Here is a 19,453-nt window from a genome sequence, read left to right as displayed (position 1 = left end):
TTATAATACTGTGGTATGATCTGCAGTAACTCCTAAAGAAGAACACAGTAACTCCTCAGTCATTAGTAACGGGTTACCATGTGCTGCTGTTAACTCCCGAAAAAAGAAGACAGGGACCCCTTATTAATTATCTATGAAGAACACAGGGATACCTAGTCCGTTATCTAACACAAATATTTATTCATTTAAACATGATTTCCCCCAGAATAAGGATGTAGGACACAGCCTAGAGTAAAGCTGTATGTGAGCCATCACTTCTACTGAGCACATCTCCAGGAGGACTGAAGAAGAGCACAGGTTTAGAATAAACACCTGTAACACACTGACAGAACATTACAAAAATGGGGGTTAAGAAGACTACTGCACATTTCAGTGTGTCTAACATTTGGAAGATATTGAGCATACTAAGGTAAGTAAGGTTAATATATGATAAGTGGTGTCACTGACTTTAATATCACCACTGATAGAATAACCTGCAGCAGCAGATAAACACACTGATAGAAGCTAGCGGTCCGGTGCTGTGGAATTACCGTAATTACCCTAATAATGCGCACTAAAAGTCTGTGAGACTGCAAGGCTAAAGATGAACGTTTATAAGGTTGGTGCTGAAAATTAAAGCAGTGACCATTAAAACAAAATTGAGTACAGTCAGTCTTAGAGTCTTCTGGAGAACATAAATAATGTCTACTATGTAATAATATTACGTTATTTTTTTATTTTTTTTTTCTTTTAAAAATGGGGTTTAAGCAGATTAAGACACACTGTAGTATTTTACTATATGTTGCTAATATTTGGAAGATAATGATGATAATAAGGTAATTAAGGCCTTTAATATCACCACTGATAGAATAATTGTTTGTGTAGACTGATTTAGATCTATAGTTCCCCAGGTGGGATGTAAGGGTTTTCAGTAATTAATGTTGATTTGAGCAGTAATTAATAAGTAGTTATTATAAAGGAGACATAATTAGTAAGTAGTTCTCTGAGAGATATGTAAGTCTCAGTAATTATTGTGGAGTTAATAGTGAACTACTATAATCATTAGTTCAGTACTATCTACTGAGTAATTATTCAGTACTTCCTGGTAGTTAATAGATAATATTTAGGTGTTAATGCAGCACTATTAATTAGTTACTGCTTAGTTCCTGCTTAGTTACCTATTAACTATGGAACAGTATTATAAAGTGTTACCAATAAAACTCCTCATAAAGGGAGCTAACACTGCCTCCAGCCGGTCTGACCGGAGTTCATCTTTCCCGGCCCGCGTTCATCCCTGTGAACGAAATAATTCCACTATTTACACATTAAATCACTCAGTTACCCTGTAATCCATACCTGTCAAGTCTCCCGTTTTGGCCGGGAAACTACCGTATTTTACTCCTCTTTCCCGCCGTCCTCCCGTATTAGTATTTTCCCGTAAATTTCCCGTATTTTATTAAAATAAAAAAATATATATTATTGAGGATACAGGGCACTGACCGCTCTGTGTCTCTTAACCAATCGTGGAGCCGGTTCAAGGAGAAAGTCCCGCCTTTCAGGAGAAACAGCCAATCAGCTTGCAAGGAGGGTCAGTGTGGGGAAGCCCCGCCCTCCTCGCTGTGAGTTCAGGCAGCTAGTTGGAGCTGCTGATGTTAAAACATACATGCAGCGATTTTTCTAAAAGAAAGGTAACGGTAGTCTAATCATGGAAACTGTGATGAGATTTTTCTGATAGCTGCTTAAAAATACTCCGAAATAAAACACACAGATTAAACCTTTTAAAATAAAAAAAATTACAGCTTGTGACTCAGTTTAACTAGAAATGTGGAGAGGACCGACATTAAATGAACTGATCAGGGGTGGAGTGATCAAAAGGAAGAAGTATTAATTTTTGTGTAGGCCCCTTAGGACTTTACTGATGGAATATATCTGGTCACCAACAGTCATTTTGCAGAATTTGTGCACTCTTTGTTCAATTTTAAATCCATTAAATAAATAAAAAATATATCATATAAAAGAGTGCATTTATTACAAAAAAGACATGAAATCTTAAATTTAAAAAAAGATATAGAAAAGGGTTTTTAATTTGGCTGTATTAAAAGAATGACATATGTAGGAATGTCCACAACATTTCAGATTCTGATAATCTAATTGTAGTGTGTAAGTGGTTCACATGTGGTTATTTTAGATTTTTTGTAAACCTGTTTTAAAATGTAAGAGATACTGAACCTTCGTTGGGCTGGTGGGACGGCTTTAAGCGGACAGAGGAAAATATCCCTTATTTTTAAATCTAAAACTTGACAGGTATGCTGTAATCAACAGTAACTCAGTCTAACTGTTAAACTATTTACACATTAAATCACTTAGTTATACGTAACAGTGACTTAAAACAGTTAAAGGTTTTATGCTGGACGGCCGGGTTATCATAGTTTCCTAACGGGGGTTTTCTCAGCGCTGCAGCCGCGTTTGGTACACTGTAACTCGACTAGATACGTGTTAGCTTACCCGGTAAATTAGCGCGATAAGCTAACGGTAGCCTCACCTGGTCAGGTCTTACATTAAATAACGTACAGGCAAAAACAACACTGGAAAACAACTTAAAACAGTCTAAAATATACTAGTCTGATAAACACACGCAGCGGTGAGTGGAAATACAGGAGATAATTACTTAACTCCCCGCAGTGCCGGTTCCGTCCGCCATGTATTTAAATCTGAGCGCTGTAACTCTGAGCTGGTGAAATTCATCACAAAGCATGCATCTCACGCTGCTTTCAGAATCGGGGTAAAATAGGGCAGATCCCCATGTAAGATGCTACCTTCCATTATAATATTGCATTTGCGTTTGCTATAAACTCCTAACCAACATAACTACTGACCAACATAATGAACTACACTCACCATAAAACACTGCTTTAATTAATGAGAGACAAGTAGTCCTACACTGCCACCTACTGACCAACATAATGAACTACACTCACCATAAAACACTGCTTTAATTAATGAGAGACAAGTAGTCCTACACTGCCACCTACTGACCAACATAATGAACTACACTCACTTCAAAACACTGCTTTAATTAATGAGACAAGTAGTCCTATACTGCCATCTACTGACCAACTGACCATAATGAATTACACTCACCATAAAACTCTGCTCAGTCTACAAAATTGGATTAGTAGTTTATGAGGGGCACTGGGTAATGTATAGATTGAGGGGCGGGGCCAGAGCAGAAACAAGGTGTGTCCCAATTCAGGGGCTGCATCCTTCGAAGGACTCATTTGAATGCCGATTACGTCACCGCGGTGTGATTAGACTGTCCCATTTCAAAGACTCCTTCGAATGCAGCCGACGAATGCAGCCTACTTTTCTTTGGAAACGAAGGATCCACCGTGTGCATCCTTCACAGCCTACAGTATCCCAAGATTCATTGCGTGCCGGCTTATTTCAGCAAAAAAAAAAAAGAGAGAAGAGCGGTGTCAGCAGAGGAGTCGGTTGTATTATGTTGTTTATAGATATTATAAATATTATTTATATATTATATCATTTATATTATTTATTATACATATATTATATGTATATATATATATATATATATATATATATATATATATATATATATATATATATATATATATATATATATATATATATATATATATAATTTTTTTTTAATATGTGGTATCATGTTTATGTTGTTATATCTTGTAGTTTATAGATATATAAATCATTGGCGTAGGAACCGGAGGGGATGGGTGGGACACACAATATTAGAAAAAGGTGGATTTGTCCCCCCCAAAAAATAAAATGGTTTCGCTCAGATCTATGGAACGCCAAAAGGCCCAAAAACGCCTGGACCAAAAATAAAATAATACGCCGTTCTGTGTGGGTTTTACGCCGTAATATACGCCGTATGATTTCACGACGGCGTTAAAAACGCCGCTAAAAGCACAGAAGACGCCGTTTCCCACGGCGTTTTTCGACCCTTTGAAATCCAATACATTTAAACTCTGTTCAGCCAATGCTCTTACAGAGAGACTCAGTCTAAAGCAATTCACTGCAGATCCGAGCTCCTGAGCTCTTCAGACACAGTTTTTTATTAACAATTAACAATATACCATCTATAGACATTCCCGCTGGTGCTCATGCCTTTTATTAGTCTAATATTTATGCTGTTCAATGTATTTTTTTTTTTAAATAAACTCTAGGTTTAGGTGAAAGCAAAATGCTGTGCAGCTCACCACTTTTTTTTTATCCAGACGGAAATCACATCACCTTGTCAGTATATCACACATGAAGAACCCTATTGTTGCAAAAACATCAGGGCTTCAATAAATTAATTTATTAAATTAGATAAATTATTCATAATTTACTATGAATATTGTTATTGTTTTGTTGTTGTTTAAGCATAATATTATTAATATTAGTTTTTATGTTTCAGCAGATCCAGTAATTTTTCTATTTCCATAAGGAAACAAGTAATGTCATTTACAGACATAGACTTACAAGTTACATATTTATTATATTTATATTTATTATTATATTATATTTACTTCAGTCGCTTAGAAAACCTCCATTAAATTATTTTTGAAGGGGTTAGGCCATAAACAAGAGGATATTATTAATTTAATTTATTCCCCTGCTGAACAACCCAGCTGAAGATCAGCTACAAACATAATGCTGGTTGGATAGCTCGTTAATTAGCTCTTGCTTAGTATAAGGTATTTTAGCTGGTGTTCAGCTAGATTTTTTTTTTTTAGCAGGGTCATGTTTAAGAGCGTGAATAAGTTAATTAACCATGTGTTGGTATCATGGTGGTGTTCAAAACAATCTGCGTAGTAGAATTATATAAATATTATTTTTCATTTACCAGTAACATAATGTACTGTATATCGACAATTGTCAAAATATTATGCTTGTATGTTATCTGTACTACAACAGAAATGTACTGTTGTGCTATACACTCCAGACACTGGATGGCAGCAAAGAGAGCGAAGCATAGGTGTATCGAGTCTGGGCCCAGTTTCCCAAAGCACCTTAGAACAAAGAAGATTTTAACGTGGCGGGAGTGCTCAGCGTGAAGCTCGCTTGACCATCTAAAATCGTCTTAGTGCTAAGAACGTTTTGGGGAAACCCACCCCTGCTGTTCTGTTATTTAGATTGGCAAGTGGCTAGCAACATTTGCATTTGCAGGATCATGGCACGGAGGAACTTAATTTTGCGCTGTAGGCGTACACTGAATGACTGCACTCGTCTTCTCCTAACAGATGACCCTGGACCTGATGTACGCCAGTCAACGTTAATAAGGTTAGTAGTGTTTTTTCCTGAATTACCTCCATCTTCGTCACTTTTTGAGATGTGCTGAACTGTTATAGCTGTTGCCTGCAACCCACTCATCTTTTTCAACTTTTACAATCAATCCAGTTGTGCTTACGTTAGCTTAAATTGTAGATTGTTCAATATGTGTGAGCTCACAACGGTCCTGTTATTTTATCAATTTCTAGGTTAGAAACAATGCAAAGGAGCCTTGAATGGGCAAGGGGGAGGCTGGTAAATGTCTCTACAGCAGATCGTCTCATCAACGACATAACAGAATACTGCCAGGAGGTTAGGACAAGCATCCAGGATCCTCAAGGTAACTAGTATAATTAATATCTGCAGCAACATTTACATTCTTTTGAACCGCATATTCATAAACGTATCAACTAGAGGCCGACCGATCGATCGGCCAGCCGATTTAATCGGCCGATTTTTGTTATTTTTTTATCAATCGGCATCGGCCGATTTTCTTATTTGGCCGCGCCGATTTTAATCCGGCACATCTGCGGGCAGCTACTTGGAACGCAGCACAAGGTTTCAAGAGTGAGCAAGACTTTCAACGGGTAAGGCATCCATTTTTACAATCCAGTGTCCCAAAGTCTATATTTTCTCTCATGATTAGTAATCTGTGATGTTGCTTCATTTACTGAAAAAGAATAGAATTTCAACTGCATCGGTGTTGTAGCATTTCTCTCCAAACGAAACTATGCTTAGCGTTGATGGCAGGAGTGCATTTGGAATGCGCCCTGACTATGCAAGGCAAGCCCTATCTATAAGCTCTAGTATAAAATAACTGACGTCTCTTCTTCAGAAACGAAAATCTAAGTAAATAAAATCAAATTAACACTTGATATTTTCAGTATTTAAATTATTTTTAGACGAAATGAAAAAGGGCAGGACTAAAACTGTTTAAGGATATTCGCAGCATCAGCTGCGCTGAAATAATAATTACTGGTTAGTCAGGATTATTAGAGGACTGTACTTCTCCTTATATATAAACAGTGTTGGGCACGTTACTTTGAAAAAGTAATTAGTTATAGTTACTCGTTACTTCTCCAAAAAAGTAACTGAGTTACTAACGGAGTTATTCCACTATAAAAGTAATTAGTTACCAGTAAAAGTAACTATCTCGTTACTTTTTATTATTCGCCCGTCAAAAAAAGGAAATCAATTATGCATTTACTATTATTATTAGAAAAATAACAAAAAATAACAAACGAAAATAAACCCAAAATGTTGACAAAAATATAATCTAACGAATTTCAAAAAAATAAAACGAAATTCTCCACACAACCAAAGAAAATGACTAAAACTTGTAATACTGAAAAAAGCGGAAAAACGCGTCTGGGGATGAAATTTAACAAACCAAGCCACACTCAAAAGAAATATGTATATATAAAACAAAATAATGGACAAAAACAACAATTTAATGCCCGTTAAAATGGTATTAATATAACAGCTTCACCAAAAGAGAATAGAGCTTAGATCGTGCCCAAAAAATCCGACCCAGCCGGAGCCCGTGCACATTCTGCCCAAGCCCGAACCATAAACTGTCATTATGAGCCTGACCCGATCCGCCCCATAAACTGTCTGTTTTCGGGCTGATTGAATGAGCGAAATATAATCAGAATTATGTTAATTAACACTGTAACATAGAAGCATAGAACTATTATTTAATTTAAATGATTTTTAAGAACAGCTACACACAATGCTGCAAGTCAAACGCGGAGGCGTTCACGTGCGCCCAGAGCTACGTGATTACAGTTTTCATTTTTATTATAGTTTAATTTTATTTTGTTTTTATTTTTTCTGTTCATTTTAGGGTGGGCTTGCTAGCGCGAGCGCTTTACACAAGAACTAACGGACCACGAGTGCCGCGCGCTCGGCACAACAACTCCCGCTGTACAACTCCGCTGTACAACAGTGCTTATAAATAAATTAAACACAAAAATGAGGGTATTCTATCAGTAATTTCAGTTCGTTTTAGTTAGTTTTATAAACACAAAATACAGTTCGAGATAGTTATGTTTTTCCTTTTAATTACCGTTTTTATTAGATTCAGTTAACACAAATGTTTTTTCACTTTCAGTTTTCGCTATTTCGTTCGCTTTAGTGAACAATAATAATTGGTTACTTAGCAACATTGTGATTATCACACCAGAGCTTTATATAAAATAAAAATAGGAGCCTGATTTCGGGTCGGTCCTCAGGTCAGGTGGGATTCGGGCAGAGAATCTAAGCTCTAAAATAGAAAGCAGCAGCACCACAAAAACCGGAGCAGCTAATAAGAGCTTAACGTCCTTAATTCGGAACTTGGGTTGTCCACGGCAATCACTGAATTGATTAGAGCACGCAAATCGTCACAATTGTGCCTCACTTCACCACGCCAAACCACAGGCACAGCGGCCAGAAGCTCAAGTTCACCGGACAGAGGAGGGGTTAACCAGGGCAAAGCGAAATAAAAAAAAAAAGTTCATAGAGCTGCTAAAGTAACGTGCAGTAACGGGGTGTCGGAAATGGTAACGGCGTTATAGTTACAGTCATAGTAATTAGTTAGATTACTCGTTACTGAAAAAAAGTAACGGCGTTAGTAACCGGCGTTAGTGCCGCCTCCTGCTGTTCTGCTGTAAAACTCACCCGTTTAAAGCGGTTTGCGCTGTTAGATATTAAATGAAACGATGAGCAGAATTTTCTGTTTTGTCGGGTTCTACTTTAGAACCCCCTCCAGACTTTTCTGATAAAAGCTCATTTTATCCTGAACCTATAAAGTCCGCGCTCTTCAGCTTTCTCAACTCATTTTCCGCTCACGCACCTAACCTCCAGTACAGCTGATGAGACGCGTTTCTCTGGCTAAGGAGCTCATTTGAAGAAGAAAAAAAAAACAGATAAAGCTATATTTAAATTACAGCACCTGTCTGTTTTTGCATTATTTATAATTTTATTCTTAATTTAAACGTCACCCATTTTTGTAAAATAATAGCTGCAGCCCTAATGTGAACATTTTATAACATTGTCCTCCCATGTCCATTCGTTTTCAACTGCATGGAGTTGAAGAAGAAATGAGCTTTGCCGTTTTGGAGTAACTATCTAAAGTTGTCACATTATGGAAGTCTTCTTGCACTCTGTTAAACATATTAAAATGAATAATTAATAGACTAACAGACTGCAACAAGTCATACATTTGTTAATTAGTAGGCCCCAACAGTAAATTTTATATAGTAGCCAACATAATATTTCTACTATAAACATGAATATATAGTGTATATAGAACATATGTTATATAATGAATAAAATAAAATGTTATGGATAATACAATCTAAATAAAATTAATATTTTTTTTATTAACATATAGTGATATAGTAACATTAAAGTCACTATAAAATGCTAACCTTATTTTCAATAAATTGTGTGAAGTTTACAACTGTTGTTCCTCCTCTTACTAGTATGATTTTAAGCATGCCAAATAAATATAATACGATAGCATATCGGCCCTAAAAATCGGCAGGTCACATCGGCCATCGGCTGACTCTGACCACTAATGATCGGTATCGGCATCGGCCTTAGAAAAACCCATATCGGTCGGTCTCTAGTATCAACAATAATATTGTTAACATTAGAAGCACTAAGAATCGGTCATTTGTCGGTTGTGAGGCCTTACTGGAAGTTCCACATATGGTTGTGTGTAATTTACAGTAATTTGTTCAAATTACTTGCACAATGTTAATAATAAATCAATAAACTAATGTATTTTAAGAAGGATATAACAGAAAAGGTGGTACTTTTTTAAAGCTTACCGTATTCTGTAACTGCATTTTTTATGAGTGGGCAGTGTAGACCTAAAGCAGCGGTCACTAATCTTGTCTACAAAAGACCAGCTGCAGGTTTTTGTTCCAACCAAGCAGAATCGCACCCTGTATGATCTTATTTAAAGGCTGAGAGTAGTTGGTTAAACAAGTGAAATTAGGTGAGCTTTTGACACATTTGAATGAAAACCTGCACCACGTGCCCCGTTACCTAAAGCCTAATTATTATTTAGTTTCCCATGTCCTGTAACTGTAGTTTCACATAAACCCACAGCCATTTTTTTCTATGCTGACACTAGTAAAAGATGTTGGGATGCGTATAACCTTAAATTCAGCTAAATCATCCAGATGCAAACTAAAGGTGGCAATAGATTATTGGTTGGAGGAAGTTTTACTCCTTTTGCTGCTTGGAAGAACTGGCTAGGGATTTCATGCCTTGTACAAATTATGTGGAATGGCTGGGTGTATGATTGCTGTTTTTTAAACAGCAGAAGTAAAAATTAATCACCAATAACTGCAGTTATTTTCGTATTTACATTTTCGATTTTAAGAAAGCATTTATTGCTTGCTGGTAGGTGGTACATTTCACTGGTGTTACCATGTGCAATTTCTTCTTTTCTTGAAGGTTTAGTTGTTAATAAAATATTGTTTCATGATGTATTTACACTGAATTAACATGGGATGATGGTTAGCTGGCATAACGTAAAAAAAAAATATTAATGCCTTTTAATTAGAATTGATTCTAAAAAACAAAGATAATCCAAAAATCGCTTAACAAATAAGCAGCTATATTCTACTGTAAAGTTTGATTTTTGTTTAATATTAAAATATTGATTTGATATTATAAATGTTTTATTTTAATAAATGTGTTCGATCCAGTTAACGCAAATGTTCAAGTTGGGCTAGCCACTATCTGTCAAGACTCAGCAGTGTTTTGACCTCCAAGCGTAACCATGTTATGTGTAAGTGAAACCACAGGCTTGTCTCTATGCCCTAAACTGCCCTCTATAGTGTCAAAAAGAGACAAAGTGACCCAATTGGCTGCCCTTCTTGTGGTCAAGGAAAGTGACTCGAGTGCTGGCTAGAGAGCTCAACCCCCCTGCTAGTGCTGTTGATTACTGTTTTGATGATGCTGATTCCAAAAATATTACCCTAACAAATCTTCTGTTTTTACAGCCAGTTCCAGGTACCAAGCACCACTGAGGTGGAGTAGCTCTCGAGGTCGTCCCCATTACTCCATCACTAGAGACCAGTTGTTGTTTTTTCATGTGGCTTTACGGTGTCACAAATGGCAGATATTTTGAATGTGTCTTTGAATACAGTGAAACGTCGTCTAAGGTAAGTAAACTTCTTGTTCTTTTTAATAATATGGATTGTAAATGCCTTACATGCCAACTTGCATTGTACGTTTTGTTTTAACATATTAGAAGATTGCTGTATGATGATGAGTTGAACTATGTCTTCAAACAGTTTTTCTTATTTTGATGGAAATACAGTACATAATCCTGTGTTTTAAAATGCAACCATCTATCTTGTAATATTATCCTTCTTTGTGAGATTAAAAAAAAAAAAAAAAAAATTTCTCCATAGCTGTACACAGTTCATGACTAATGCACATTAACAAAACTATATGAAGATTATAAGACTAGAACCATGACTACTCACAACTACTGATGTTGACTTGAGTGCAATAGGATTATTAATGTTCAAGGTTTAAAGTTAATGTACATTTTAATTATTAAGCATTTATGCACACATTAGACTAATTATTTTGCTTATTCTATATGATTTCAGACACTTTGGTCTCTCACGGTCTTATTCTGAAATGTCAGACTCCGTCCTGGATGACACAATCAGGGATCTGGTAGCTGGAAATGACCAGCTTGGACCAGAAGCTGTTAGGGCACAATTAGGCGCGTCAGGAATTCGTGTGCAGAGATCCAGAGTACGGGAGAGCATGCGGCGGGTTAATCCTACAGCAGCGGCCCTCCGAGCAATGTCTCAGACACTGCACCGAAGAAGGTACCATGTTGCTGGCCCAAACTCTCTGTGGCATCTAGATGGGAACCACAAATTGATAAGGTAAATACACATAACTTATCACTTACTTATTCACAGTGCATTCAAACTGTCATTTTTGTTGGTAATCAAACCACTAGGCATTAGTGGCCTTATTGTGCATTTTATTTGAATTAATTTAATTATATTTAATCCTTTTTAGGTGGAGGATAGTTATACACGGGGGCATTGATGGATACAGTCGACTCATTGTCTTCCTACGTGCTTCCAACAACAACCGGAGTAGCACTGTGATGGAAAGCTTTGTTAATGCAGTGTCCAAATATGGTGTACCCTCTCGAATCAGAACTGATCATGGTGGGGAAAACAATTCCGTATGCCTAATGATGAACATTTTCAGAGGTCCTGAAAGAGGCAGTGCTCTCAGAGGAAGGAGCACACACAACCAACGAATCGAGAGGCTTTGGGGTGATCTTTGGAGGGGGTTGACGAATGTCTACTATGACATTTTCAGTTTCCTGGAGAGTGAGGGTATTGTGGACATAGATAATGGATCTCTGGGCTCTTCATTATGTGTACTTGCCCAGGATAAACAGGGATTTGGATGCCTTTGTTCGTCAATCATAGTTTGAGGACAGAAAGGCACCAGAGTCCAACACAGATTTTTGTCCGGGGCTGCTTGGAACAGCAGGGACGACCAACCACTGCAATGCGTGATCTCTTTGGTGCAAGTGCTGTAACAAGTGAAGGCGGTCAGCAGGAGCTGCTTCAGCTTCTGGTGGTGGACAAGACCCTTTTGCAGGTGGGGCACAAGCAGTGGACTGGCCAGAGAGAGTTACTGTGCCTCAAGTCCATTTTACATTGGACCCTGCAAACATGGAACAGCTGGCTGCTCAAATTAATCCTCTTGGAGGGCCAAGAACACAGCTCGGATTAGACATCCTTCAAGATGTTCTCACTTTTCTGAGAGCAGTAACTTTGCAAACCTGAGAACCGTACAAAGTACTTTACGAGTCACCAATCTCTACAAAGGTCTAGAAAGCCTACCAGTTTTTGCTGGACTTTTATATCAGTCAGCCTACTGTAACAATGACTATGCAAATGGCCATAACACTGGAGTTATTTTTTCTTTTTAATGAAAAATTAAACAATTACATTGATGTAGAAATATTGAAAACTTCATAACTTCAGATCTAAAATAAAGTTGCATGTTTGATACACCTATTCTCTATTTATCTATATGAGGTTCAACTTCCATAAATGTTTTCTGAATTGATCTCTTTTTCTATTCTTATCCCAATTACTCCCCAATTTAGAAGACCAGTTACCCAACCCACTCACTAAAACTCCTCCATCATTAGTAATTCCCCTAACACTATAAGGGTGAAGACAAGCACATGCCTCCTCCAAGACATGTGAAGTTAGTCTCTGTCATTTCTACACCCTTTGTGTATTTTGAAAAATAAACTTAAACTTTCCCAAAACCCAGAGAGCCTCTAAGAGCTGTGAACATTAAGTCACGGAATTCAGCCTCATCTCTTATGCCACGTGGCAAGAAGAGACAGCAAGCACATGTGGAGGAATATGGTATCCTCCGGCAACCAGCTTCCAGACCATAAAAGTCAATCTGACAGTTTTGCTGGAACCCCAGCGGAGGCACTGCATCAGCTCCGGTCACAAACACCAATACATCTTCGTATGTGATGTTCATGGAGGCCTCTTCTGTAGAAAAGTATACAAAAAAAAATCAAGACAATAAAATTTTTAGACAAAAAGAAGTACACAATATTGCCAAAAGTATCCACTCTCCTGCCTTGCATTTGGCGATGAAAGGATTGGATACAGCTGCTCATTCCATTAAGATCTCTACACATTGTTTGTGAGCTAATATGAAGGCCACAAAGTTTGTAGGTCTGTAGTAATTGACTCTTGCAAGATGGTGACCTCTGTGCAATATGCACCTCAGCACCTGCTGACCCCACTGTCATTTTATGCTGAAAGAGCGAGATCCTTACATTCCCAGGTGCTTTCATTTACGACTGGACTTTTTGCACAAGTGGCATCCTATCACGGTACCACACTGGAATTCACTGAGCTCCTAAGATAGACCCATTCTTTCTCTCATGTTTGCACCTTAATTTTACCATGTTAGGATGCCACTTGTGCCAACAAGTCCAGACATGAAATTTCTTCACCACTAAATATCCCAGTCAACTGTCTGTGTTATTAAAACAAATTGGAAGTGACTGGGGGGGGGGGGGGGAAGCAACTCAGCACAAACTGGTAGGCCATGTAAAATGACAGAACAGGTTCAGCAGTTGCTGAGGCAGAAAGTGTGCCGAGGTCAATAAATTTAATCTCTTCAAACTTCATGTGGTCTTTTGATAAGATCAAGAACAGCACTTACAGTGGAAGAAAATAAGTATTTGATCCCCTGCTGATTTTGCAAGTTTGCCCACTTACAAAGATATGAACAGTCTATAATTTTAAGGGTAGGTTAATTTTAACAGTGAGACATAGAATATCAAAAATAAAATCCAGAAAATTACATTGTATAACTTATATAAATTTATTTGTGTTTTGCAGAGGGAAATAAGTATTTGATCCCTCAGGCAGACAATACCTAATACTTGGTGGTAAAACCCTTGTTGGCAAGCACAGCAGTCAAGATGTTTTTGGTAGTTGATGATGAGGTTTGCCTTCCTCATGATCAAGGATACCCCACAAGGTGAGATTTTGCATGGAACCCCAGATTGATGTCGATTGACAGTCATTTTGTATTTGTTTCATTTTCTTACTATTGCACCAACAGTTTTCTCCTTTTTACCCAGTATCTTCCTTAAGGTTTTGTAGCATTCCAGCCTTGTGCAGGTCTATGATCTTGTCCCTGACATCTGTAGAAAGCTCTTTGTTCTAGCCCATGTTGTAGAGGTTAGAGTCTTACTGATTAATAGAATTTGTGAACAGGAGTCTATTATACAGGTGACAATTTAAGATAGCTGTCTTTAATGCAGGTAACGAGTTGATTAGGAGCGTCTAACTGGTCTGTAGGAGCTAATGGTTGGTAGGGGATCAAATACATATTTTCCTCTGCAAACCACAAATACATTTATATAATTTATACGATGTGATTTTCCGTATTTTATTTTTGATATTCTATCTCTCACTGTTAAAATGGTAAACTTACAAAATCAGCAGGGGATCAAATACTTATTTCCTCCACAGTACATGACCTTCATGGAATGGGATTCCAAGGCCAAGAAGCATCCAAGATTACATCACCAAATTATGCAAAGTTAGTGGATACTTTTGGCAATAAAATGTATGTGTGGCTACTATTGTACAGGCAATATGTGAACAATTTTACAGACTAAATATACAGCTGCTCTTTAAGTACAGGTTGCAAACAAATGCCTTAAACCTACCTTGGATAGACATTAGCCAGCATTCCCAGAGGTAAATGGTGTCCTCTTCCTGCTCCCTACGGTTGCTTCCTTGTGCACTCCAATTTATTGTGAAGAGCTCCTGAACATCATTCCTTGAAAGCGTTCTTCCTGTGTGGGTGAACATGGGAAGGAACTGTTCCCAGAACTTTTCCACCATTGTCCACATCAGTCCACACGAGTTCAGTCCTGACACGAACTGGTGTATCATGCTTGCCACCCTACATTAAGCACATTTGTTGTAAAATACATTCTCACATTTTGCATCATCCAAAGTTCACATAATACTGCAAGATGCACTTTAAAAAGAACAAAAAGTACATACATATTCAAAGTCAACTCAAAGTGCTAACAATATACAAAGTGCACAAATGCTTGTTCCAAATATGTTTCAGTGTGGGGTTAGTAAACACGAAACTAAATAAACTACACGTCCAATTCTAATCTAGGCTACTTTTGGGTAGTGTACCTAACAGGATGGTTATTTTGACAGACAGTGTGTTCCAGCCATTGTCACATTCATCTGCGGTGGGTTGTGAATGAAAAAACCTAAACAATAATGGGCTGGAACTTTGGATTAGAGTATGTAGGCCTGTGGGGAGTGTTCCATCTTTGCCCCAAGTGCTCTCATCTGGAAAGCCATCATATACATCCATTGCTCAACCCTAGTAGTGATATAAGGGACACTAATTAACAGCTCAGTGATATGTGCAGAACATCCTGCAACCACATTTCCCCCCATGGCAGGGCTTCCAAATTGTATGATAATGCTCACCCACACACAGCATAGGTTTCTTAGGAATGTCTATACCAGAGTGCAACACTTCCTTGGCCTGTCTGGTTGCCAGTCACCAACTGAGCATTTATGGGATCAACTGGGACACCAGCTTTGGCATCTTGGGAGCAGAATCTCCAGGCCCAGCTGACTTATCTGAGTAAATGTGCTGCAGGATGTCATACGGAATTTGTATGCTGCCTTACAAGAGCCTCATATGAAATGTACATTTCCCCCAAATGTACGGTTTACCCCAGTTTTCACCAATTGGTGCATTATATATGTGACAATGCGTGTAATTTGAACAGGAATCTCCAAATTTTCTTACCTGTGGTACAAATGATGAGTGATTATCTGCTCATAAATCGTGGGCATGTCAGCAACTGAAGCTGTGTAGATGTTTGGGACACCACACTCAAAAATAAAGTCTCCCAAACTACTTCTTATTTCCTCAAGTTCAGCCAGAGTTCTACATGTGGCAACCTGAATAAAGAAAATGTCAATGTTTTTCAGTGTCAGGTTTAATGTCACTATATTTTATGGCTGTACATTTTATATTCACTCATTGTGTACTCTGTATATATTTGTACACCTATTTGCCATTATCTAATCGGACAAAAATTTGGGTCAGCAGCTTATGTGATTTTTCAAATGTGAACATGACATGATTGCCAAACAAAATCTTTACTCAGAATGTAAAAGAAAAGTACATCAAGTGAATAGACGTTCTGCAGAGATAGGTCAGAGTGGTTGGATCTGAGAGAAATGTTACAGTAACTCAGATAACAAATCTAACATATTTATGACTTTAAATAGATACATAGATAGATTCATTCTAACAGCACTGTACACTATTGTGAGAACTGTGGATGAACACATTGCCACTGGAAGGCCATCAGGACAAAGGTGAACTGCCTTGGAACATGGCACAGGTGCCACAGATAGACTAGCCATTGCTCCAGGAAATGTGCTCACTCTGTGTTCGCTGGACACATGGGTTAAAGGCAGAGATCAAATTACTATGTACACAACAGAAATGCTGACTGGTTATTTTTTTGTTCTTGCCGATATTGTGTATACATCCATTGCAACAGCCAATTCCAGCATGGTATTGCACCATATCACAAAGCAGTTGTCATCTCAAACTGGTTTCATGAACATGACAATAAGATTAGTGTTATTCAGTGACCTTTCAAATGTGGTTAAATGTGAGATTTGCAGGATAAAATAAAAATTATTAATATTTATATAAATTTCTTTAAGAGCAAAAAGGGGCCCTACACAGTATTAGAATAGTCTTCCTAACAAATTAATATAAGTAGGAACTGATATAACTCATAACTTCATAACTCCATACTCCATTCCATCAATATTTGTGATATTACTTTGAAGAATTGAAGAATGTGATTGAATTTACCTACCTTTTCGAGTTTGATTTGCAACTCCTCATCCTGGAAATTGCTCACGTCAAATGTCGAAAAATCTGGCTTCTGGCCACACATAAGTAAATAAAGCTGTCGACTGAGGCATCTTGGGCCAGGTCCATTGTGCATAATGGACCAGGCAATGAGTTTGCCTGCAGTGTAAAACTTGTTGAGGGCAAAGGCCCTTTGGTCATAGCTAAAAAGCAGCTGCCCAGGTTTGCCAAAAAAAACTCCAAAGCTCTGCTGTAGCTCGATCATAAGGAGTCTATAATATAAAGAAAAAGAAAAAAATGTTTTATTGTCACACTCATAAACTAAATTTCCAAAAGTATTCATTCACCCATCCAAATTACTAAGCTCCATTCACTTCCAAAGCCAGTGGTGTATAAAACCAAGCACAAATATCTACAAACATTAGTGAAAGAATGGGTCGCTCTTAGGAGCTTAATGAATTCCAGTGTGGTACCGTGATAGTCCAGTCGTGAAATTTCCTCACTACCAAATATTCCACAGCCAACTGTCAGTGATATTATAACAATTAGAAGCAACTGGTAGGCCAAATGGTAGGCCATGTAAAATGACAGAGGGGGGTCAGCAAATGCTGAGCAGAGGACACAAACTTTTTGCAAAGTCAGTCACTACAGACTAGAGACCGACCGATATGGGTTTTTCTAAGGCCGATGCCGATACCGATCATTAGTGGTCAGAGTCAGCCGATGGCCGATGTGACCTGCCGATTTTTAGGGCCGATATGCTATCGTATTATATTTATTTGGCATGCTTAAAATCATACTAGTAAGAGGAGGAACAACAGTTGTAAACTTCACACAATTTATTGAAAATAAGGTTAGCATTTTATAGTGACTTTAATGTTACTATATCACTATATGTTAATAAAAAAAATATTAATTTTATTTAGATTGTATTATCCATAACATTTTATTTTATTCATTATATAACATATGTTCTATATACACTATATATTCATGTTTATAGTAGAAATATTATGTTGGCTACTATATAAAATTTACTGTTGGGGCCTACTAATTAACAAATGTATGACTTGTTGCAGTCTGTTAGTCTATTAATTATTCATTTTAATATGTTTAACAGAGTGCAAGAAGACTTCCATAATGTGACAACTTTAGATAGTTACTCCAAAACGGCAAAGCTCATTTCTTCTTCAACTCCATGCAGTTGAAAACGAATGGACATGGGAGGACAATGTTATAAAATGTTCACATTAGGGCTGCAGCTATTATTTTACAAAAATGGGTGACGTTTAAATTAAGAATAAAATTATAAATAATGCAAAAACAGACAGGTGCTGTAATTTAAATATAGCTTTATCTGTTTTTTTTTTCTTCTTCAAATGAGCTCCTTAGCCAGAGAAACGCGTCTCATCAGCTGTACTGGAGGTTAGGTGCGTGAGCGGAAAATGAGTTGAGAAAGCTGAAGAGCGCGGACTTTATAGGTTCAGGATAAAATGAGCTTTTATCAGAAAAGTCTGGAGGGGGTTCTAAAGTAGAACCCGACAAAACAGAAAATTCTGCTCATCGTTTCATTTAATATCTAACAGCGCAAACCGCTTTAAACGGGTGAGTTTTACAGCAGAACAGCAGGAGGCGGCACTAACGCCGGTTACTAACGCCGTTACTTTTTTTCAGTAACGAGTAATCTAACTAATTACTATGACTGTAACTATAACGCCGTTACCATTTCCGACACCCCGTTACTGCACGTTACTTTAGCAGCTCTATGAACTTTTTTTTTTTATTTCGCTTTGCCCTGGTTAACCCCTCCTCTGTCCGGTGAACTTGAGCTTCTGGCCGCTGTGCCTGTGGTTTGGCGTGGTGAAGTGAGGCACAATTGTGACGATTTGCGTGCTCTAATCAATTCAGTGATTGCCGTGGACAACCCAAGTTCCGAATTAAGGACGTTAAGCTCTTATTAGCTGCTCCGGTTTTTGTGGTGCTGCTGCTTTCTATTTTAGAGCTTAGATTCTCTGCCCGAATCCCACCTGACCTGAGGACCGACCCGAAATCAGGCTCCTATTTTTATTTTATATAAAGCTCTGGTGTGATAATCACAATGTTGCTAAGTAACCAATTATTATTGTTCACTAAAGCGAACGAAATAGCGAAAACTGAAAGTGAAAAAACATTTGTGTTAACTGAATCTAATAAAAACGGTAATTAAAAGGAAAAACATAACTATCTCGAACTGTATTTTGTGTTTATAAAACTAACTAAAACGAACTGAAATTACTGATAGAATACCCTCATTTTTGTGTTTAATTTATTTATAAGCACTGTTGTACAGCGGAGTTGTACAGCGGGAGTTGTTGTGCCGAGCGCGCGGCACTCGTGGTCCGTTAGTTCTTGTGTAAAGCGCTCGCGCTAGCAAGCCCACCCTAAAATGAACAGAAAAAATAAAAACAAAATAAAATTAAACTATAATAAAAATGAAAACTGTAATCACGTAGCTCTGGGCGCACGTGAACGCCTCCGCGTTTGACTTGCAGCATTGTGTGTAGCTGTTCTTAAAAATCATTTAAATTAAATAATAGTTCTATGCTTCTATGTTACAGTGTTAATTAACATAATTCTGATTATATTTCGCTCATTCAATCAGCCCGAAAACAGACAGTTTATGGGGCGGATCGGGTCAGGCTCATAATGACAGTTTATGGTT

General features: G+C 37.6%; 2 protein-coding genes across 2 annotated transcripts; one reads left to right on the top strand and one right to left on the bottom strand.

Moving 5' to 3' along the window:
• Positions 1 to 5,029: 5,029 nt before the first annotated feature.
• On the top strand, positions 5,030 to 11,876 carry LOC111194824 (uncharacterized). The gene is made up of 5 exons (XM_049473399.1): positions 5,030 to 5,283; positions 5,481 to 5,611; positions 10,275 to 10,436; positions 10,893 to 11,180; positions 11,320 to 11,876. Exons 3-5 carry the CDS (start codon positions 10,387 to 10,389, stop codon positions 11,747 to 11,749), a joined length of 768 nt encoding a protein of 255 aa, XP_049329356.1. The 5' UTR covers positions 5,030 to 5,283; positions 5,481 to 5,611; positions 10,275 to 10,386; the 3' UTR covers positions 11,750 to 11,876.
• A 454-nt stretch (positions 11,877 to 12,330) lies between these two features.
• Positions 12,331 to 17,044, bottom strand: LOC111192015 (G2/M phase-specific E3 ubiquitin-protein ligase-like). Its single transcript, XM_049473398.1, has 4 exons — positions 16,757 to 17,044; positions 15,664 to 15,818; positions 14,543 to 14,781; positions 12,331 to 12,839 (listed from the first exon to the last, which is right to left on the bottom strand). Exons 1-4 carry the CDS (start codon positions 17,015 to 17,017, stop codon positions 12,586 to 12,588), a joined length of 909 nt encoding a protein of 302 aa, XP_049329355.1. The 5' UTR covers positions 17,018 to 17,044; the 3' UTR covers positions 12,331 to 12,585.
• Between the last annotated feature and the right edge of the window lie 2,409 nt (positions 17,045 to 19,453).

This window comes from Astyanax mexicanus, unplaced genomic scaffold, assembly GCF_023375975.1.
Source record: "Astyanax mexicanus isolate ESR-SI-001 unplaced genomic scaffold, AstMex3_surface scaffold_37, whole genome shotgun sequence".
NCBI classification, from domain to species: Eukaryota; Metazoa; Chordata; class Actinopteri; order Characiformes; family Acestrorhamphidae; genus Astyanax; species Astyanax mexicanus.
This window is presented reverse-complemented; position numbering and strand designations above follow the sequence as displayed.